This window comes from Argiope bruennichi, chromosome 2 (genome assembly GCF_947563725.1).
Source record: "Argiope bruennichi chromosome 2, qqArgBrue1.1, whole genome shotgun sequence".
Classification (NCBI taxonomy): domain Eukaryota; kingdom Metazoa; phylum Arthropoda; class Arachnida; order Araneae; family Araneidae; genus Argiope; species Argiope bruennichi.
The window spans coordinates 121,143,058-121,163,006 of NC_079152.1; the positions used below are offsets into that span (position 1 = coordinate 121,143,058).

Here is a 19,949-nt window from a genome sequence, read left to right on the forward strand (position 1 = left end):
TGACTTGTAAACCTTTTTTTTTTTTTTTACAGTGACATGCTTAGCTTTGGTAGTTCTGTTCACTGGAACAAAGCTATTAACATTATTACCCAAGGAAAAACTGATAAAATGGATACCAAGACAATGACTGAATACTTTGCACCACTCTTAAAATGGTTGAAAGACCAAAATAAAAATGAAACTTAAGGATGGACAAGCAATGATCCAATGATTTCTCCATAATTACACTCAACACCAGCAGAAAATATATGTATTGAAAAGAAAATACAAAACATTTTAATAATATGTATATTCTTATAACACTTTCTGTATAAGTAAATACATAAAATATAATAATACACCTTCAAGTTAAGAACTGTAAAATGTAATGTGCACACACATTCAAATTTTAAATTGTAATACATGTGCTATGGTAAGTTAAAGAATGTTACAAATTTTATCATTGTCTTGAAAAAATGTAGTTATTATTCAGTATGTATTTATATTTTCCCTTTGCGTATAAAATATGATCTGATTCAATTAAATAAAACATTTAAATAAACAATTAAATAAAACATTTATTTATATACAAAAACTAATTAGTCAACTCAATTAATGCTTCAACAACATTTCCATGATGTTCTCTTAATTTTAATTCAGCTATATTCCGAGGTATTTCCATTTCTTGCATCTAAAAAAAAAGAAATATATGAATATTAGTAATATCTATAAAATAATAATATGAGTGTATATACAAGTACCACAAATATACAAGTGTATATACAAGTAATAACACCACAAAAAAAAACTAATTAAAATAATAAACCACACCACAAAATATAACTAATAAAACTAATAAGAATCCCTTTGTCAAGTTCAGGGGTGTTTGTGGGACCCCAAAAAATCCCCTGAAACTTTTACGGACTTACTACCGGCATTTTGGAGTTTCGAGAAGGGGGGGGGGGGAGAGAAATGAAAAATTACAATTATGAAGTATTGAATGACCTAATTATAAAAGTTCAATGAATTACTTTTTTTGCAAAATTAATAACCATAAATTTTCAAACATATAAATTACTACATTTTATGCAAATATTTTAAATTACCTGAATTAATTCTTTTTAAAAAAAATTATCTAATTTCTGCTGCTTTTTTTTATTTTCTGATGTTTGTGTCCTTGTCTTTCTTTTGTGGTGAACTTCATAATTGCATGAAGGTTGACTTTTATTTTCCTCATTTACAGTTGAAGAAATTTCCTCGAGAACTGCACATGCAGAGGTAGAAGCAGTTTGCTTTTCTGCTAATGTAGAAGGTTTTTCAGAGACTTTTATAGGTGACTCATCTGAAATACATGTTTTTAAGTCCTCTTGATATGTTTTCCAACTTCTGTTCATATTCAGTAAGAGATCTTTTGTGAATTGGATCAGTCATTGGATTTTTTGAGCCATATTTTTCACATGAGGTTTCTTTAGAAGCCATTAAATCATATTTAATAGTCTGCACTGCATCTAGGGAATCAATCTTAAGAGAGGTTCTATAGTCAGTGACAAGTGTATCCATTAAGTTCAATGCACTTTCCACTGATGGGCCATGGAAGCAGCTAAGGCAGGCTTTGACCAATTTAGCCAATGTAGGATACTTATAATCATTTGTGAAATCATCTTTTAAATTAAAAACTTTAGACCAATATTTATCAATTGTACACTTGACTTGATTTCCACTTTCATCAGATGTGTAGAGCATTTCTTTGGTGATATCAATATCACTCTGGTATAACCTTATTTCAGCTTCTACTTTTGACTTTTCATTATCACTAAAAATATGGGACATAAAAGATGATAATTTTTCAAAAGCTAATATTGTACTGGTTTTACCTCTTAGCTCTGGATCTAATGCTGTAAAACTAATTAGATATGAATTTTTAAGGGGTAATTTCTGTTTCATATGCTGAAATTTCTAAATGAAATTCTCTTGCGTACATAAATGAAAAAATATTTCAATAAGCGAAACGAAAAATTTACACGTGCATCAATAAATGAAACGAAAATTTTACACAGCGGAGAAAAAAAAGTTGCGAAGCGATCAATGACAAATAGCTAATACGGCGAAAAATCCCCCTTCTCTACTTATTGGCGCCACGCCAGGAGAGATAAGACCTTTGAACCCAGAGTCACGTTATCGCACATCTGGTCGAACGAAGTCTCGCCCTTTTTCTTCTTCCGCGCCTACTTGCCGAAAAGAATCCAGAAGAGAATGTCCGAGAACCGGTGGAATGAGTCATAACTAGCAATAAGGAAAGAACAAAAAAAAAGTTTTTTCCCCCTTTTCACGCATTATCACTGCCTTTGGAGAAAGAAAGGAAAAGTTTTCACCACACACACTGACCTTGCGTTTTCTGCTTTAAAAGCAAACAAAATTACCCAGATCAAAATAAATAATTCATTATTATTCCTACTTCCTTTTGAACGACGATCCCCGGAAATTCCGGGGATCAAAGTTCAAAATCCCCGGAATTCCGGGGTTTCCCCGGAGCACAAACACCCCTGCAAGTTTCAATGAATGTAAGTTAAAAACTTCAGTTTTAACTTTTAATGAAAATATTAGATAGGTTGTAAAGTAATGATTAATAGAAATAAATTATACCAATAAAGAAAAGAAATTTAGAATTTACAAACTAAGATAGAATCGCACAATTTTAAATTAATAACAAATGTTTTTGAAGAACTAAAATTGCAACAAAGTTTCCAAATAAAATACAAAGAAAGAAAACTTTGATACAAATGTGAAAAAATGCAGTACCATTTTATAATTTATAATATCCAATAATTTCTCATTTCTAATTTATAAACAACCCATTTATAACAATCAACAAAAAAGAATGTCAAAAAAATGAAACTTTAAATAAGCTGCTACTATACGTCAGACTACTATATGTCAATATGAATTTTGGTTAATATCTAGTTATAAATTTTGAACATATTGAATACACTTGCCTTATTGTGAAAATCAGTTTTCAAACAAAACATTTAATCAAAATGATAAAGCTGAAATTTATTGATGCAATTTATTTATATATTTACAAATTTCAAGCAAAACCTCATTTAATAAACCTCATTAATAACTTTAAAGCAAAACCTCATTTAAATAATTTTATTGTATTTCCTATTCAAAAATTATATTTATAAATAACAATGAATCTGATAAAAGAAAAGCTTTGGTAGTAAAAGTTTCCTTAATATATATATTTGTTAATCTGTTATTAACATTTATTAAAATTCTGGAAAAAATCAAACATTCTTAAGCATCTAAAATTATTTATTTAATAAATGTGAAAACTAAAAATCTTATATGTTTTGCTACATAGTCTTCAGAACAAACATAACATGAGTACATCTAATTATTTATATATAAAACAGAGAATGCATATAACTTTTATTTGTACATCACAAGAATTCCTCCAAAATGATGAAAAGTAAAGACATGAAATTTGCACATGTAATTCTGTGGATTATTTTTACATTCAGTATGTAGTTTCATCTAACTAAATTATTTCTTAATTAAGTAACAAATTAAGCTAATTCTTGCTATTTTTGCTTAAATTTTTCACCAATAATATCCTATATAATTATTACTTGAAAATGATTTTATTTACATCTTAAAGAGCAAACAATTATCTTTCCATTAATGGTAGTTTAGTGATATTTATATATGCAAAATTCAATTTAATTTAAAAAAAATTCTTAAAGTTTACTGCAAAAGTTTATTCAAGGTGATTTGGTAGAAATTTTATGCAGTGTTTTTAAACACTTCATAAAAGTACAATAATCACAGCAATAAAAACTATGATATGAACTTCTATTGTCAAAGTAACAGTGACAAATGGGAAAGAAAAATATAATCATAAAATATATTAATCATTTATACATTACAGAAATCAAAACAATTGAATAAATTTTCTTAAAATTTTGTCCTCAAATATCTTGAAGCAAAAGAAAGGCTTTAGCAAACTTTTTGTGGCAATTAAATATTTTATTTTTAATTCATTTAAAAATATGAATATATATACATTACTATGCATACAAAAAATACTATTTAACACTTAGTCATCTCCATTTAATAAAAGGAATTCAATTTCATTGTTATAGATACTATTACTTTTTAATTTATGTTTATTTTTAGAATAATTTGATGAAACTGATATTATCATTTTAATTAAAAATATTTTGAACCATAAGAGCATTTTATATACTATAACATTTTACATAACAGCACATTTTATATTATAATTGTTAGACTACAAAATATTTTCAATCCTAAGTGATACTAGGTAAATCAGTAAATACTGAATAACAATTTATAGAAATTATGAATATTACATCTAGTTTCAATAAATAATAAACTATTTGTTTTATTAAAAATACCAATAAATATAATTTAATTAATATATTCAGTATTTAAATGTTGTACAAATAAAAATTAAGTATTAGAATCTAAAGAATGTAAGAAAAGGATTTCATCTGTTATATATATTAAGCTGTTATATAACTAAAATGTTTCAATTTTAACTAAGTTTTTTCCATTCTTTTTATGTATACACTTTTCTAAAACATTTGAGGTAAAGCAATAAGATTGAGAAATCTAAAAGTAGTTTCTTCTACAATGGTTGTAATAAATAAAAAAAATGTGAAATTTACCTATGCTGTATGGAAATAAATACCGTGACGTACTATTAGCAGTCTATTAGGTATAGCAACGATAAAACAATCAATACAGTCAAATCAAAAAGTAATTGCTGTGCAGAATATAAAATATAGAATGTTGTTTGTACTGCTCAGAAGCATGTTACAAAAAAAATATCATTTATTAAATTCAAAGTGACTTATTGCAAAAATGATTGCAAATGCTATCAAAGATTATGTGATAATAATTCACTACAATAAAGAATGGTTGCAAAGTAGATCAATTACAAGTAGGAATGGGAATGTAGATTTTCTTATAGTAACAATCAATGCAATCTTGATCAGCAGAAAAGAGATCATAAGATGTTTCCATTCTATAGCATATCACTAGCCTCTCCCAGAATTATTCATAATGATTCAGAATAGTGTGACACATAATGAATAACATTCTCAGCCAGAGGAAAATTATTATATACTGGATTCCATATTAACTTAATAAAATACGGAAATGACAATGGTATACATAAGTTGATTACCAATCTTGAAAAATAAATACCATGCAGAAAGAGGTGAAATTCTGCTGCCTACTACCATCATAATCACACTTTGGTTAGGAATCTAACCTAAAGACCTAACCAAATCCAAAAAATATCAAAAAGAAGGACTTTTATCTTCAAACTGTTTGAAGTTGAAGGAAGGAATTACAAAATAATCTTCCTTAGAAACATCCAATTTCATGGCATTACAGCCATGGTTGAGCAATAAGGGACTATATTACTGAAACAGATACAGCATTACTACCAACAACCAGCATCTTCCAAACATTTGGAAAAAGTCAAAAGACTTTGTTATTGATAATACTGTAGGTATATAAAGCAATTTATTTTATGTACTCTATAAAAATTTTGTTATAATTATTAGGCCAGTATTTTATTTACAGTTTTTTTGGAAGCATTTATGTAGTAACATTATATCAGTCATGAAAGTTTATCAAATGATTTTCTAACATCACAATTTCAATAAGAGAAAAGTGACATTGTTTTTCCAAATGATCCAAACATTAACTAAGATTTAAGTTATTTAAATAAAGAAATCAGAAAAAGTTATAAATTCTAAGTTAATCAATTACAATAAACTAATTTTTGCAATAACAAAAATCTACACTAGATACAATATAAACAAGTAATACTTACAATTAATTCTACATCATCTTTCTTTATGGTTACTTTGGCAAGCTCTTTTTGTCGAGCTGCTTTTTCTGCAGTTTCTTTTGAATGTTTGTCCCCAATTAAGGACATAGCCTGCAAAATAAAAAAACATAAAAATACAAATATATATAAAGCATCTTGTTATCCCTATTGTGTTTTCTATACTTGTTGATGGAGTATTAATCTTACACAATTTTAAAATGTCATTTTATATACACAAAGATATATAGAAATTTTTTTAAACAAATGAAATAGTATACTTCTAGTACCATCAACCCACATTTAATGAGCAAAAAAAATTTGTAAAAATGATTCACTTAAAGAGTGATACTTCACAGAATGTGTGATGTGAAAACATTGCAATACCATATGCCAGATTGGGTCGTATCAGTCTGTGTTGAGCTTCTGCTTGAAGAGGGCCCTTACTTCTCTATCAAAGAAGTTTTGGTTGAATAGCATTGTCAAATGTGACTCCAAGGGGTTTTATCAAGCAACTGTGATATTTTAATCAATGTCTCTGATTAAAATAATGGGATTAGAAGTGTACAGTAATGGCATCAATAAGTGGATAGAAGAACATGGCAAGATCTATGAAAAGCTTATGGATTTGGTCAGGAGAGAAGAAGTAATAAGCATAGCAGAGCAACAACTTTCAAGTTAAATAAAGTGGATACTAAAAACATAGGAAATTATTATGTCACATGCTAAAAAGCATCATTGTACAAGCTAAAATTCATTTAATGATAATGCTGTGTCTTATTTTCCTAAAATTTTGAAGCAAAGCCAAAGAAAAAAATGTTTAATAATTTTCTTGTAAAAAAAAAACATGCATTATAAATAATAATCTACATTATTAAAAATTAACTTAAGTGTTTTTTTTTAAATATTTTTTTTAGAATGGAATGCAATATTGTGTCTAACATGGATTCCTATGGGAAAAAACTGTTTCGTTTAATGAATTCATTTTGCATTACAAATAGGATTTGGGAACAAATTATGTTCATTAAGCAAGGTTCTTTAGTATTTGTATGAGAAGTGCAATAATATCAGCCAAGTAATACCAAGTAGTAATTTTTTTAAGACAATAAGAGGTCATTTTTTTTTAATTTCTCATTATATTAGTCTGGTAAAATGTGATTTTTTTTTTTTTTTTTTTTGTCTTGATGAGAACCTGATACTTGATTCTCAGACTTTATCAATACATCTTCTTAAAATTAAATTGATTGCTTGTTTTCCTAAAACAAATAATTATTTTTTAAAACTAGAATTATATTAGATTAACCAAAATCAGTAAGCATATATATCCATCTTGTATTTCAAGTATACCATAAATATTTAAAGGGCATTTTAGTGGATAAATATTGAAATATATATACTGAATACATAAAAAAGATTTCTAGAAAAATATTTTCAATTATTTCATACTAAATATAATTTAAGGTTACTAAAAAAATTTCTGTCATTTCATAAAATTACTCCTCAAATCTTGGAATCACAAACAAAAAAAAAAAAACCCAAGAGACAATTAAAATCTCATAAAGTATAAGCATTTTGAATATGATTCAGGAATGAATTATGCTCATTAAGTGATGTCTACTGTATTTATATTAGAAGTATAATAATTGGTATTTATTAATAAATAGTGAAAGAGCCAAAACTTGCCAAATATAGCTATAAAACCAAAGTGGTATTGTAAACCTAAGAGTGTGCTTCTAATTTATAACAAGAAAACAAGCATCCACTTATGCTATTTATACAAAATTTAGAGGAAGAAAATTGTATTTTCATTAATCCTTCACTGGTAAATAATAAATACCCAATAATTTATATCGGCCAAAAGGCTCTTAGTTAGAACTAGAATTCTTCCAATTGCAATAAATTTATCTGGCTTTTGTACTTTCTGATTACAACTAATAGAAGTGTTACTGCAAAAACAGTTCTATCTTTCTCTATTCAAATCTTTAAACTGTGATAGCAGTAGCTCTTTTTGCACCATATGTAGTGCTACTTGATCTAGTCAATTATTACAAGTTATGTACATCCTATTACAGTAGCTGTATTTTACAAAAGATAATTAACAGATTACTGCCATAAGAAAAGTGAAATACTAAAGGCAGAGCATTAATCCACACAATAATTTCTTTTTAACAACATTGACATTTAATACCCATAAAATTCTTGAATTATGGGTATTCTTGAATACTCATAATATTCTTTGTCGCATTTAAGATCAAATTCTACAACAAAGGTTTTGATAATTTAATATATTTCTAGTTTTATTATTAATTTATCATATTGATAAGTATAATTAAAGTAACGAAATGAAACGATAAGCTTAAAAAGGCAGTGACACAATTTGAATTCCAACCGAAAGTAATTTAATTCAGGTTAAAACAAGGGTAATGAAATTTTAAAAGTAAACAATGCTATCCTACCAACCGTATACTGAATTAATTCAATGTTAATTCATAGTAGTGTCTTAATCCAAAATTTACAGTAAATAAATAAATAATCACATACCCCAATAATATCTTGACTACTAATTTCTTTTTCTTCTGCATAGTCGGTAACTTTTTCAAGATCAGCAGCTCCACTGTCATGTTTGGCAACTTTCTTTTGAGGCTTTTGGTCTTCATTAGCGGTATTTTCATCAAATTCATCGGCCATGTTAGTTTTGTTTATGAAACAAACCGAATATGAAAAGATGAAAGAAGAACGTGCTATAATTCCGAATCAAATAGTAGCGAAAGGATTGTTGTAGCAGTAGTTGTAGTAGCAGACTAATTTTAAAGACTGTAACGGATATAAGAAATTCGAAATTATTTCTTTCTGATAATAAATAAGTAAATATTTTTAAAAGTATGTAATAATAATGACATGTTGAATTTTGAATATATTTTTTCATAAATTGTTATTAATTCTTAATGAATATTTTTCTTTAATTTGCATTTCAGAAATAGAAATATTTTGGAATGTTTGCGATGCCTCAACTCCACAACATTCTTGGTTGTGGTTTCAGAAGTGTCTAAACATTAAACAATACTATGGATACCAGCCGAAACAGAACTTGTAGCGAAGGAAACGCAGATGATACAGATTCTGTAGGTTTGGGATGTGCTCTAGAGGTTTTCAAAGAATACGATGAGATTATCAGTTTGATATCACAGTTAAAAACAGTTTATAATGATCAATCACAATCAGAAAAAGTTATAGAAAGATTCATATACATTCTGAATCAATATCAAGAACAACCGCACCTCCTGGATCGCTATTTAGATGACTTTCTAAATGAATTATTGAAAATTGCAAGGAATCCTGACAATGAAAAGAGTCTGCAATATCTTGCTTTCAAATTTCTTTACATAATAACTAAAGTGCGGGGTTACAAAGTAGTTCTAAGGCATTTACCACATGAGGTTTGTTTATTTTATTTTTTGATGTAATTATCATCTATGAAATGTAAAAATTAAAAATTGTAATTATTTTGCTGCAAATTTTTACCTAACAATGTTTTCTGCCACGAATTGCATTTATTTATTAATCCAAAATAGAAGTGTTCATGTCTTACTGATATAATATTTCAACTAATTTCTGACAGTTAAAGCAATGATGTATTATTTATAAACTTTTAAAATATTGTTGCAAATGCAATGTAAAGATTTTTTCCTTTTATTTCCAGAAAAATATGCGTGCATGATGCTTTTTTTAGAGTTAGTAACACTAATCAAAAGTACACCTAATATTTTTGAAAAAGAAAAAAAGATTCTTTCTTAGTCATGAAAAAAAAATAAAGATAAATACAAGAATTTCTGAAGTCTTTACTACACTTTTAAATTATCTGTAAAAATCATTTTTCCCAACTTTCCAAAAGCCTCCAATATATTTATTTATGTGTTCTAAAACATGTACCAGTGAACTTATCAGTGATGACAGCTTTTTAATAAGTACTCAAATACTGTATTTTTAAAAAACTAATTATCGCATATCAATTAAAATGTAAAATGAGCATCATCTTGTAAATATTCTCTTTACGAGTTGGCATATTTTCAGACAACATTGTAAATGCAATTTTTTATATTTTCATTTTTTCCTGATATTGCTTATTATTAATCTGATGAAATGTATTGTTTACTTTTCCAAGGATTGATTTCCTTGATAAATTCACACTTATTTTTTCACCTTTGAAATGCAATATCACATTTTGAATAAAATTTCAAACTTTCCTGATTACTCAAAAACTGAAACTTGTGTCATTTCAAAGAAAGAGTTGTTGAATTCTGAGCAGATGCAATTGGGATATCCAGATATTAGATAAAGATTAAAAATTTGTTAAAATATTTCTCTATATAAGTGATTGATAACAGTTATTCTTTCCTTGGATTTAAACACTATGAGTTTTTTAATTTATATTTTGTACATTCTCGTACATTATTAAATTCATATCAAAGAATTAATAATGTATGAGAAATATTTGTGGAGAAAATATTGATTCTAAATAAAATTCTACTGACCAAAATTTCTACCATTTTCTTGCTTGGTTAATCAGTTTCTCCCAATTTAGATTTGTTTCTCCTCTTCATTCCTAGTTTTGTTAAGTTTAAAAACTGTGTAACATTATAAGATTCCATAGGTTATAACACACATATACGAGGGCTGTTTTTTTTTCAAGGTCCAATGGTCGCTAAAGGAAAACTGCAGAAAAAATCTGCTAGGTCAGTGCACTGTGTCTGTAGTTCACCAGGGGAACATTGTCAATTTGCATTTGTTGTTTCTGAGTACATAGGGATCACATAAACATGCTTCGAAAAATATAGTCTCCCGCCAAACGTGAGTTGCGTTCAGTCATTCGCTTTCTGCATTCTGAAGGAAGCACTGCAGCCGAAATTCATAGACAAATGAATAAAGTGTAGAGAGAAACGTTCATGAGTGACAGCAAAGTGCAGGAACTTTGATGTTGGACGCACAGTTGTTCTTTATGCAGGCGGCCAGGGAAGGAAGGCAGTGTCAACCGATGATCTTGTTCTGCGCATTGATCAGGCGATTCGCAGAAATCGTCGGTTCACAATTTCTAGGTTGAGTTATTTGTTTCCAGAAATTTCACGGTCAGCTCTCTATACCATTGTGAGTGAAAGACTTGAGTACTGCAAACTTTGCATAAGATGGGTTCCCAAGATGCTGTCTGACCATCACAAAACTCAGTGAATGGGCTTCACATTAAACTTCCTCCAGTGCTACCATCACAATGAAGATGAGTTTTTTTGGACAAAATTGTCTCAGGAGATGAGACATGGGTCCATTACAAAACTAAAGAAACAAAAAGGCAATCCAAACAGTGGATGCATTCACACTCCCCCAGTTGTAAACCAGTGAAATTCAAGCGCGTTCTCCACCAAAAAGTGTATGGCTACAGTGTTTTGGGACCATAAAAATGTTCCCTTGGTGGAATTCATGTCATGTGGCACAATCATCAATTCAGCTTTGTACAGCAAGATCTTCAACATCTTTGAAGGGTAATTCAGAACAAGAGAAGAGGAATGTTGTCATTAGGCATTTTCCTTCTTCATGACAATGCAAGGCCGCACACTGCAGTTGCAACAAGGATCCTCCTGGAGCGTTTTAGATGGGAAATTTTTGATCTCTAAGCATACAGTCCTGACTTGGCTCACTCAGATTTTCATCTCTTTGTCCACAAGAAACGCTGGCTAAGAGGACAAACATTCGCCACAGACACCGAGCTGCAAACCAGCATACAGAATTGGCTGAAAACACAGATGGCTGCTTTCTATAATGAAGGTATTGGAAAATTGGTACTATGCTACAACACATGTATGAATCTGAATGGTGATTACGTCGAAAAGTAGCTTGATGTTGTATCGCATTGTTCCATATAAAATTTTCTTGATTCTGATTATGATTTTCATTTAGCAACTTATCGGACCTTGAAAAAAAAATATCCCTCGTATGTGTATATATAACATGAATTATCATGAAATTAGCAATAATAAAATTCTCTTAACATGTTAATTATTATTGAAAAATTATTATAATTTCTTTTATAATTGCCAAAGTTTGTATGCTTATAAAATGTGATTATAAATGTGACTATGTTCATTGGTGACGTATGTTTAATAAGTACATCTGTATTTTCATGCAAGTATCGCCATTTAGTATCTCTTATTAAAATAATGCATTTTGTAAATGGTGTGCCCAAATAATTATCTACTAAGGGCTGAATAGTTTACTAATCTTTAATATTGCACTTTTTCACTGAAGAATTTAAATCAAATTTTTTTACATATGCTATATTTTTGCTTTTCCGCAATTAGCATTATTATTTCCGATAGCAACCCTATTTTATAATGCAATTTCAAACTTGTTAGATGTTGTTTTTTCAATTTATTAGTTGTAGAGTAATTTTTTAACTGAAATAAAAGTTTCATGTAGATATTTCAACTTACATTCTAACATTATAATATAAAAAAAATTTTTTGTACGAATTAATTTCTTTTAAAATAATGAACTTTTGTAGGTGAGTGATGTGGAACCTGTTCTTTCTTTGTTGAATGAACAGGATCCACATGATGCTGCAACATGGGAAGCTCGATACATGCTATTGCTGTGGATGTCTATAATTGTAATGATACCTTTCCACATGACTCGTTTAGATGATACGAGTGAGAGTGGTTCAGAAAAAAAACCTATTATGGAAAGGTAGGCTTTTCAAACCTAAGCATTTCATTTCATACTTTTTAATCATAATATTTAGTTATCTAAAAAAACAAATTTTATAAATTTATTTTTCTTTCAAATGGTTATTAGTTATTTATCATTTTCTGCTATTGTGTTAAAAGTCCTTGATCATTATCATGCTTGAATGTTGACTATTTTCTATTAGCAACAATCATGTCACTAAAATTTAGTGATTACAATTTTGTCTAAGGCCTCAATAATAAAATGTTGTCTTGTTTTAAAGACATAAAATTGTATATTACTTTTTAAAAGGTACTTTACATTTAAATTTTAATCGAATTGTTTTGTATAATTTGATCATGTGTGGTATCTTACTTAGATTTTATTGTAGGGTATTTCATAGCATAATTTATTCATAACATGAAAAAGATACTGCATTGTAATCAACAATAACCTTTTGTAGTTGACTGTAAAAAAAGTATCAACTTATTGACCTTTGCTCTTTTTATTCTCTACTGTCACTGTCCTTTCGACAAGTCATATGTCTAAACTTTTAAAGCTCGGAAGGGTAACAACTAAGAAGTGAATATCAGGTTATATGGACATCAACAATTCTACTTTGAAGAATTGTCTGTAGACTGAAAAAAATAAATTTTGCTGCATTTGGTATTTTTGTGAAATATATAAGTAAATTTTAATAAACTTGTGAATTGATCATATAGATCGGTTAGTTTCTCACCTAACTTTATTGACATGAAAAATGTGTAATCAAAATATAATGGAGCTTTCATTTGATCAATGAGATGTGATAAGATTGTTTTACCTAACTGGTAGTTCAAAATGAGTGACAAAATTCTGATTAACTTTCATAATTAGGATATTTTTTATCGTGAGTATAAGCATTAACAGTAATTAAATGCAATATTATCAGAATCAGCACAATAGGGTTTCATATTCTGTATCATTATCATTATACATGGCCTTGCATTTATTTATATGATTGTGATGTTTAAGGATGCATTCAACAATGAAGAATAAGAATTATAAAACATATTGCATTTGTTAATTAATTTCATTTCCTACTTTTTAATTATCCCACTTTTTTTTTTTTTTTTTTTTTTAATATTCTGATAGAAAGATTATCCATTTTTTTATTCAAGATATCAAAATGGTGTTCATTGGCTGTATGGAAACTTAAACCATGCCATGAAAAATGAAGTTTTTAAAGGCTTTATGACTGAATATTCAACAAATAAAGATCTGTATGCCAATATCAGCCCAATTAGAACAGAATTTTTTGTGGGCTAAATTTGAAAAAAACTGAATGATCGGAAAAAAATTTCAGGAAAAAGCCAGGAAATTTGATACATGAATATTATGGCTTTTATATATATATATATATATATTGCTTTCTTGTTAAGAGGATCACAGTTAAAAAAAAAAAGATTTAAAGAGAATGGCTTAACAAATCCATTGCTGCTATAATAAGATGAAAATCATTCTTTCTATTCTTGTGAATTGCATGCAATTTCAATTATATAATATGATTATATTTTTAATGGAATTTAATGATTTTTTTCACTTATGGCTTCTAATTCATTAGAATTTAAAGAATTTCAAGTATTTAAGTATCAAATTGATAAATTTTTATAAAAAAAATATTTAGAAATTAATAAGTCATATAAGAAATTATGGGAAGTGATTAATATTTTATAATCAAATAATAGAGGATTTAACTTAAATAAAAAATATGAGTTTGAAAAACTTAAGTAATGAAGAATATGTTGCAATAACCTTTGATTTTAGATTAATTGAAAGAATCCAGTGGAGTAGAGAAATTTCAAGTCATTAAAAAAACCTTAGATTGCATGCCAAAAATGCCCGCTCTAAATATGTCAAATAACTGACTAGCAAAAACTACTGTCACAAAATAGTGAAACAAGTAAGAAAAAGAAATTTATTGTAGATATACTAAGTTATTAAAAAAAATTGATTCTTGAGAGATTAACACTTTTTGTGAAATGTGAAATTTTTAATAAGTTGAGTACCAGTAATTGTTAGTGTTAAAGTTTGTAGTGGCTAATGGAAAGAGTGTAGTATTGTGACTATGAAACTTAATTTTAACTCTTAAGTTTTGGCTTATTAACTGCAAGATGTGCTCTTCACTTAAATATCTAGAATATTAAGTTATAAAATACTGAATGGCATGTTTGAAAGTTAACAGTGAAAATGTTTATATCTATCATTTACATTTTTATGTCTAAAATATATACATTTTATGATCCTTGAATGTTCTTTTTTCTTTATGGGTAAGCATTTTATGAAATTATTCCCCATTAAAATGCAGTTTTATACTCTTTAATGAGAACTAAATATAAGGCAGTTAATGCATTGAGTACTTGAAAATCGAACTTGGCTTCTTCATATCCCAAATCTCTGCTTCCCCATTTTGCTTGCAGTCTCCCTGAGTTCATTATTTTCAAATCTGCTATCTATCAGCAACAAAAGAAATGCCTTCAAGATATATATGACGTATTTCTTTTTATCTGGGCTCAAGATTCCTTTTATGACTATATTTCCATGATTTGAAAGTAATTTAATATCTTTATAGTATCTAATATCTTTATAGTAAAAATAAATAAAACTTAAATTAAACTTTAAAATAAAACTTAAATAGGTTTTAATTTATCTCTGTAAAAAAATTTATTATAAAATAGTATAAGTTATTCTTTATTTAAGAAAATTAAATAACAAAGAATACTTTTGTTATTATATATCTCTACTTCAAAATCTATATGATTGTGATGATATCTTTTAAATTTAAATAAAATAATGTAAATACATTTGCTATTAATTTTGAAAATATTTTCATATTTTTTTAGAATTATAAACTTAATTAAAATGTATCTGAGTGTCAGTGATAAAGCAAGGGATGCTGCTGCCTTTTTAGCTGCTCATTTTATTACAAGACCTGATGTTAAAGATGTGTATCTCAAAGAATATTTAGATTGGTGCATAAAAGTAAGAATTTTATACTATATTTACATTTGGTATGAAAATTATTTTTTAAATCACGATATAAAATCATGATTTATTTGGTTCTTTCTGCAATGCATATGATTAATTTTCAATGATAATCTGATTATTCATATTATTATTAAATTTTTAGAATCAATAATTGATTTAAACTCATTGTAATAATATCAATTATTAAAAATTAGATTAATTTTTATTAGTTGATTCACTATGCATATTAATGCTAATTCCAAATGGTGCTTGTATAAATTAGGCAAATATTTGGCTCTTTTAGTGTATTTAAAGATGCACTGTTTAATAATAAAATTTCAATTTGCACCAGCAAAAATAAATAGTTATTGCTGCATAAGTTTATGAAAGGTAAGGTATCTTATTCCATAAATTTGCGTTAAATTTCTTACTGCAGTGCAACTTCATATTTATTATATGTATATAAATTTAAGTTTTTCAGCCAGTATTAAAGTCTTTTTTTTTTAATTTCTATTTAGATGTTAGTATCCAGTGATAATGAAATTAGCTTGCAAGCTGGTATACTGTCATCATTAGCTTTACTTTTTAAACACGGTAAAAGAGATGATGTGAAAAGTTATGGTGCTCCAGTTCTTCGCAAAATTCTTGAGTGTGGATTCAAAGACAATTCAAGTTCAGTTGTACGAAAAATGGCATTAAAATTGATTCAAAGAATTGGTAATAATATAATCATTATTCCTCTTTTCTATAAAATTAGAAACCTACCACTTTTAAATTTATGAAAATTTTATATCTTGTTTAAAATTTTACTTTCCTCATATAACATGAATGTGATACTTTAGCTTCCTGTAACTGAAGTTATTTTCCTCACTCCTGGATGTATACTTTGCTTTTGAATAAAAGAAAGACTGCATATTAAAGAAATAGTAGACAAAATTTCATTTTTCTTCCTAATTAGTATTTATTATCACTTTTATGTATTGATTTTCTTGGATATTTATTAAATAATTATTTTTGGTACTTCAGAATTATCCCATCAACCATTTTTTTGTACTTTGGGATTATCCCATTGACCATTTTTGCCAAACCTGATATCGCCAAAAGAGGGGTTTGCGCCAACAACCGCAAATTACGTTTCATTATGATAACGCCAAAAGATTGGCGAATTTTTGCAAGTGTTGACAAGACGGCGGGATAATCCCAAAGTACCTTATTTTTTTAAAAAAACTTATTGGGTGAAAAATTTCATTTTGATGTACTATTAATCTAACATGTTTGTCTATGTAACAGTCAAAGAAATTATAATATTTTAGACTTATGAGTTATATTAAAAGCATTTTTTGAAAAGGTAACAGATATTATTGCTAAAATTGTTTTGGATTAAGAATTACTTAATTGAAATTAATATTCAATGCCGTAGGCAATTTCTTAAAATTATTTGCAATATTAAAACCTATCTTATAATACTGCAAATATATATTTTTATCGCAATACTTTTTTTTTTTTCCTTCCAGAAATACTTAACCATATTTACATCTTATTTTTTTAAGTAATACAGTGGCTATTTTGACATAGATCTTGTAATTTTAAATATTTGTGAAATGACAAGAACAGAAATACAAAGTTAAATTTGTTTCATTCCAAATAACTGTTTAGATTAAAATAAAAATAAAAAATCTTTATAAAGTCAAAGAATAAATGATTTTTCTGCTATAGGGTTAATAAAATAAGTTTCATGAATTTGATTAATTTTTCTATTATTAATTTTGTAATTTTTATTCTACTTTATTTTCTTTTCATCTACTTTTTTGTATGTGTATTCTACTTTAATTTGTAGAACTTTGTTAATTTAAATCACTTTTTTTTTCTTTTAAAAGCACTATTACTGTTATTTGGGAGAAGTTTTAATTTGGTATATCTAATTTATACCTAAAAACTTGATATAAAATTTAGTTTCATGATTATCTTTCATGCACTTCTGTTATGGGATGAAATTTCATTTTAGGAGTTAAAGTTTTGATGCAATATAGATTTTAATTTGAATCATAAAATGATCTTTTGTGTTAACCATTGTCTCCAACCCACCCCACCCCACCCCCTTTTTTTTAGGATTGAGTTTTTTGAGAATGAAAGTTGCTAGCTGGCGCTACAGCCGAGGGAAACGATCATTAGCTGACAACCTGGCTTATGGAGATGTTGGAAAGCAAATGTCAACAGAGAAGGAATCTTCAGATGATGAAGATTATGATATACCAGACGAGACTGAAGATATTATAGAACAACTTTTAGTTGGTTTAAGGGATAAAGACACAATAATTCGGTAATTACAAAAAAAAAAAAAAAAAATAACTTCTTTTTTAAGTAGATATTCAGAAAGTCAAATTATATTATACATAAGATTCATTTAATGTGTCCTATATTTACAAATTGATGTTTTCTGGATGTTTTGAATTTTCTTTCCTTTCTTACTATATATATATATATATATAATATGATAAATGCTGGTGTTTAAATTTGGTAGAAAATAGAATCAGCAGCAGTCAGTTTGTTGTACTTTTTAATACTATTTTCATATTTATAATATGTAATGCCATAAATGCAAAAACATACAAGTGACTTTTTTTTTAAATTTAAGTTTTAACAGTTATGTTTTTCTTTTAATTTTTATTTTTAAAAAACAGTTTTAAATATTAGTAAAAAACTTTTTGTATGCTGATTACAATTATAGCATAAAAAATGTCCATTTAAATGAAATGCATTAGTTTTCAAAGTGCTTAAGATAATACATTCTTTTATTGCTTTCTTTCATAATCTTTTTTAATTGCAGATGATGTTAGAAGTATTATCCACATAGTTATAAAATAAATAAAGCTATATTTATGATTTTTCTAATGATTAAATATGAACACAACAATTATGTTTGATTTGAATTGTAGATGGTCTGCTGCTAAAGGTATTGGAAGAGTAACCAGTAGATTGCCCAAAGAATTAGCTGATGATGTTGTAACTTCAGTTCTTGAGCTGTTTAGTCTTAGAGAAAGTGATTCTGCATGGCATGGAGGTTGTTTAGCTCTGGCTGAACTTGGTGAGAATTTTTTTTTATTTTGTTTATTATTATTTTATTATTCAATAAATTATCTTTTTAATTAGATATTTTCCTTTTAAGTGGTTTTTAATATTTAATTTCAAAATAACAGTTTTTAAAGAAAAAAAATTTTAAGCTGATTTTATACGTGCATACTTGTTCAGAAATTTGTAAACGTATAAAATGCTGATAAAGTAATTGTGTCGTTAAATTTTTTTTTTTTTTTCCCTTACCTAATTTGTTTTGTGCCTTTTTTTTTTTTTTTTTTTTTTCCCATGTCATAATAACTATCATGATGTTATATTCAAAGCTGTTTTTGTTTTTCTTTTTGTTCCATGTCCAGTACATATTTTTTGTTTATTTTCTATTTGATAACTATTTTTTTTAAACATCTGTAATATTGTCCCAAAATATAACTTTTGAACAAAGTTTCTGTAACTTTGTCTGAACTCTTAACAGAAGAATTAAAAATATGTAAAATTATAATCATTAGTCTCTGGTGTTTTATTTAGTTATTCAATTAACACAAGTATTTGATATATCTTGTACTCAAGATTTACTATTTGTATTAAAATATTTATAAAATTGGTTTTTTACCTTGCATTAAATAATGGAGTATTAAAAATACTTTTAAAGCTTTAGGGCCAAATTTTAAGTCTGTTGTCTATATATCTGAAAAATAAATTCATTTTCCCCTCATTTTAAAGACGTAGACAGCTTTTAATTTGGTTCCCCACAAATTGAATATTATAATTCTAAATCATGGTCATAAAGGCTGGTTTACAGGATGTATCAAAAAAAGAAAACCAACAAAAGGCGAGAATTCGTTGAAGTATTCCAGGGGTTCTACACATATTAAGATAACGCTTAATGATTCCTCTCCCACCCTTTCCATTTTTCCCCCTGCAAAAGTGTGCATTGCAATTTATTAAAATACTGGAATAGTTATCTGAACGGGGCAGTACGAAATGCGTACTATGCCATATTTATTGTTAATCGAAAATCATTTCAATTTTTAGTCTTTTAGATGTTGAAGATTTTGTTACCTGATAAGTATATGTTTAAACTTTTATGTGTTGCTAAAGAAGAATATGCAATATAGTTCGATCAATGGAAAATATCAAAATAGAAGGATGAATTTGATGCGCCAAAATGATGTAAGCTACTTTAAAAACAATAACCTATTCAATCATCGTTCTTAGTAATATGTCGTTTTGGAGTAATCAATCACTTGAACTACCTACTACAGGTATTCAACTGTACTATATAGAATTGTAATTAATTGTGGTATTAATTACATTA

General features: G+C 27.2%; 2 protein-coding genes across 2 annotated transcripts in view; one reads left to right on the forward strand and one right to left on the reverse strand.

Annotated features, from left to right (window-relative positions):
* Positions 1-539: 539 nt before the first annotated feature.
* LOC129958447 (huntingtin-interacting protein K-like) lies at positions 540-8,616 on the reverse strand. The gene is made up of 3 exons (XM_056070943.1): positions 8,387-8,616; positions 5,852-5,959; positions 540-670 (listed from the first exon to the last, which is right to left on the reverse strand). Exons 1-3 carry the CDS (start codon positions 8,531-8,533, stop codon positions 575-577), a joined length of 351 nt encoding a protein of 116 aa, XP_055926918.1. The 5' UTR covers positions 8,534-8,616; the 3' UTR covers positions 540-574.
* Positions 8,617-8,881: 265 nt separating this feature from the next.
* The window catches only part of LOC129958438 (tubulin-specific chaperone D-like), a 36,295-nt gene continuing 25,227 nt past the window's right edge, over positions 8,882-19,949 (forward strand). The window contains exons 1-6 of the mRNA XM_056070932.1: positions 8,882-9,282; positions 12,396-12,577; positions 15,439-15,577; positions 16,081-16,279; positions 17,672-17,882; positions 18,499-18,647. Coding sequence (XP_055926907.1) covers positions 8,911-9,282; positions 12,396-12,577; positions 15,439-15,577; positions 16,081-16,279; positions 17,672-17,882; positions 18,499-18,647 — 1,252 coding nt within the window. The 5' untranslated portion in view covers positions 8,882-8,910. The remainder of the gene's footprint in view (positions 9,283-12,395; positions 12,578-15,438; positions 15,578-16,080; positions 16,280-17,671; positions 17,883-18,498; positions 18,648-19,949) is intronic.

Bases quoted from the DNA above. Each gene is read 5' to 3' on its own strand.
- LOC129958447 (XM_056070943.1), bottom strand. From the start codon at position 8,533: ATGGCCGATGAATTTGATGAAAATACCGCTAATGAAGACCAAAAGCCT. The intron at 5,960-8,386 runs GTATGTGATTAT...TTTATTTTGCAG, and splicing joins GTAGTCAAGATATTATTGGG to GCTATGTCCTTAATTGGGGA. The intron at 671-5,851 runs GTAAGTATTACT...CTTTTTTTTTAG, and splicing joins AAGATGATGTAGAATTAATT to ATGCAAGAAATGGAAATACC.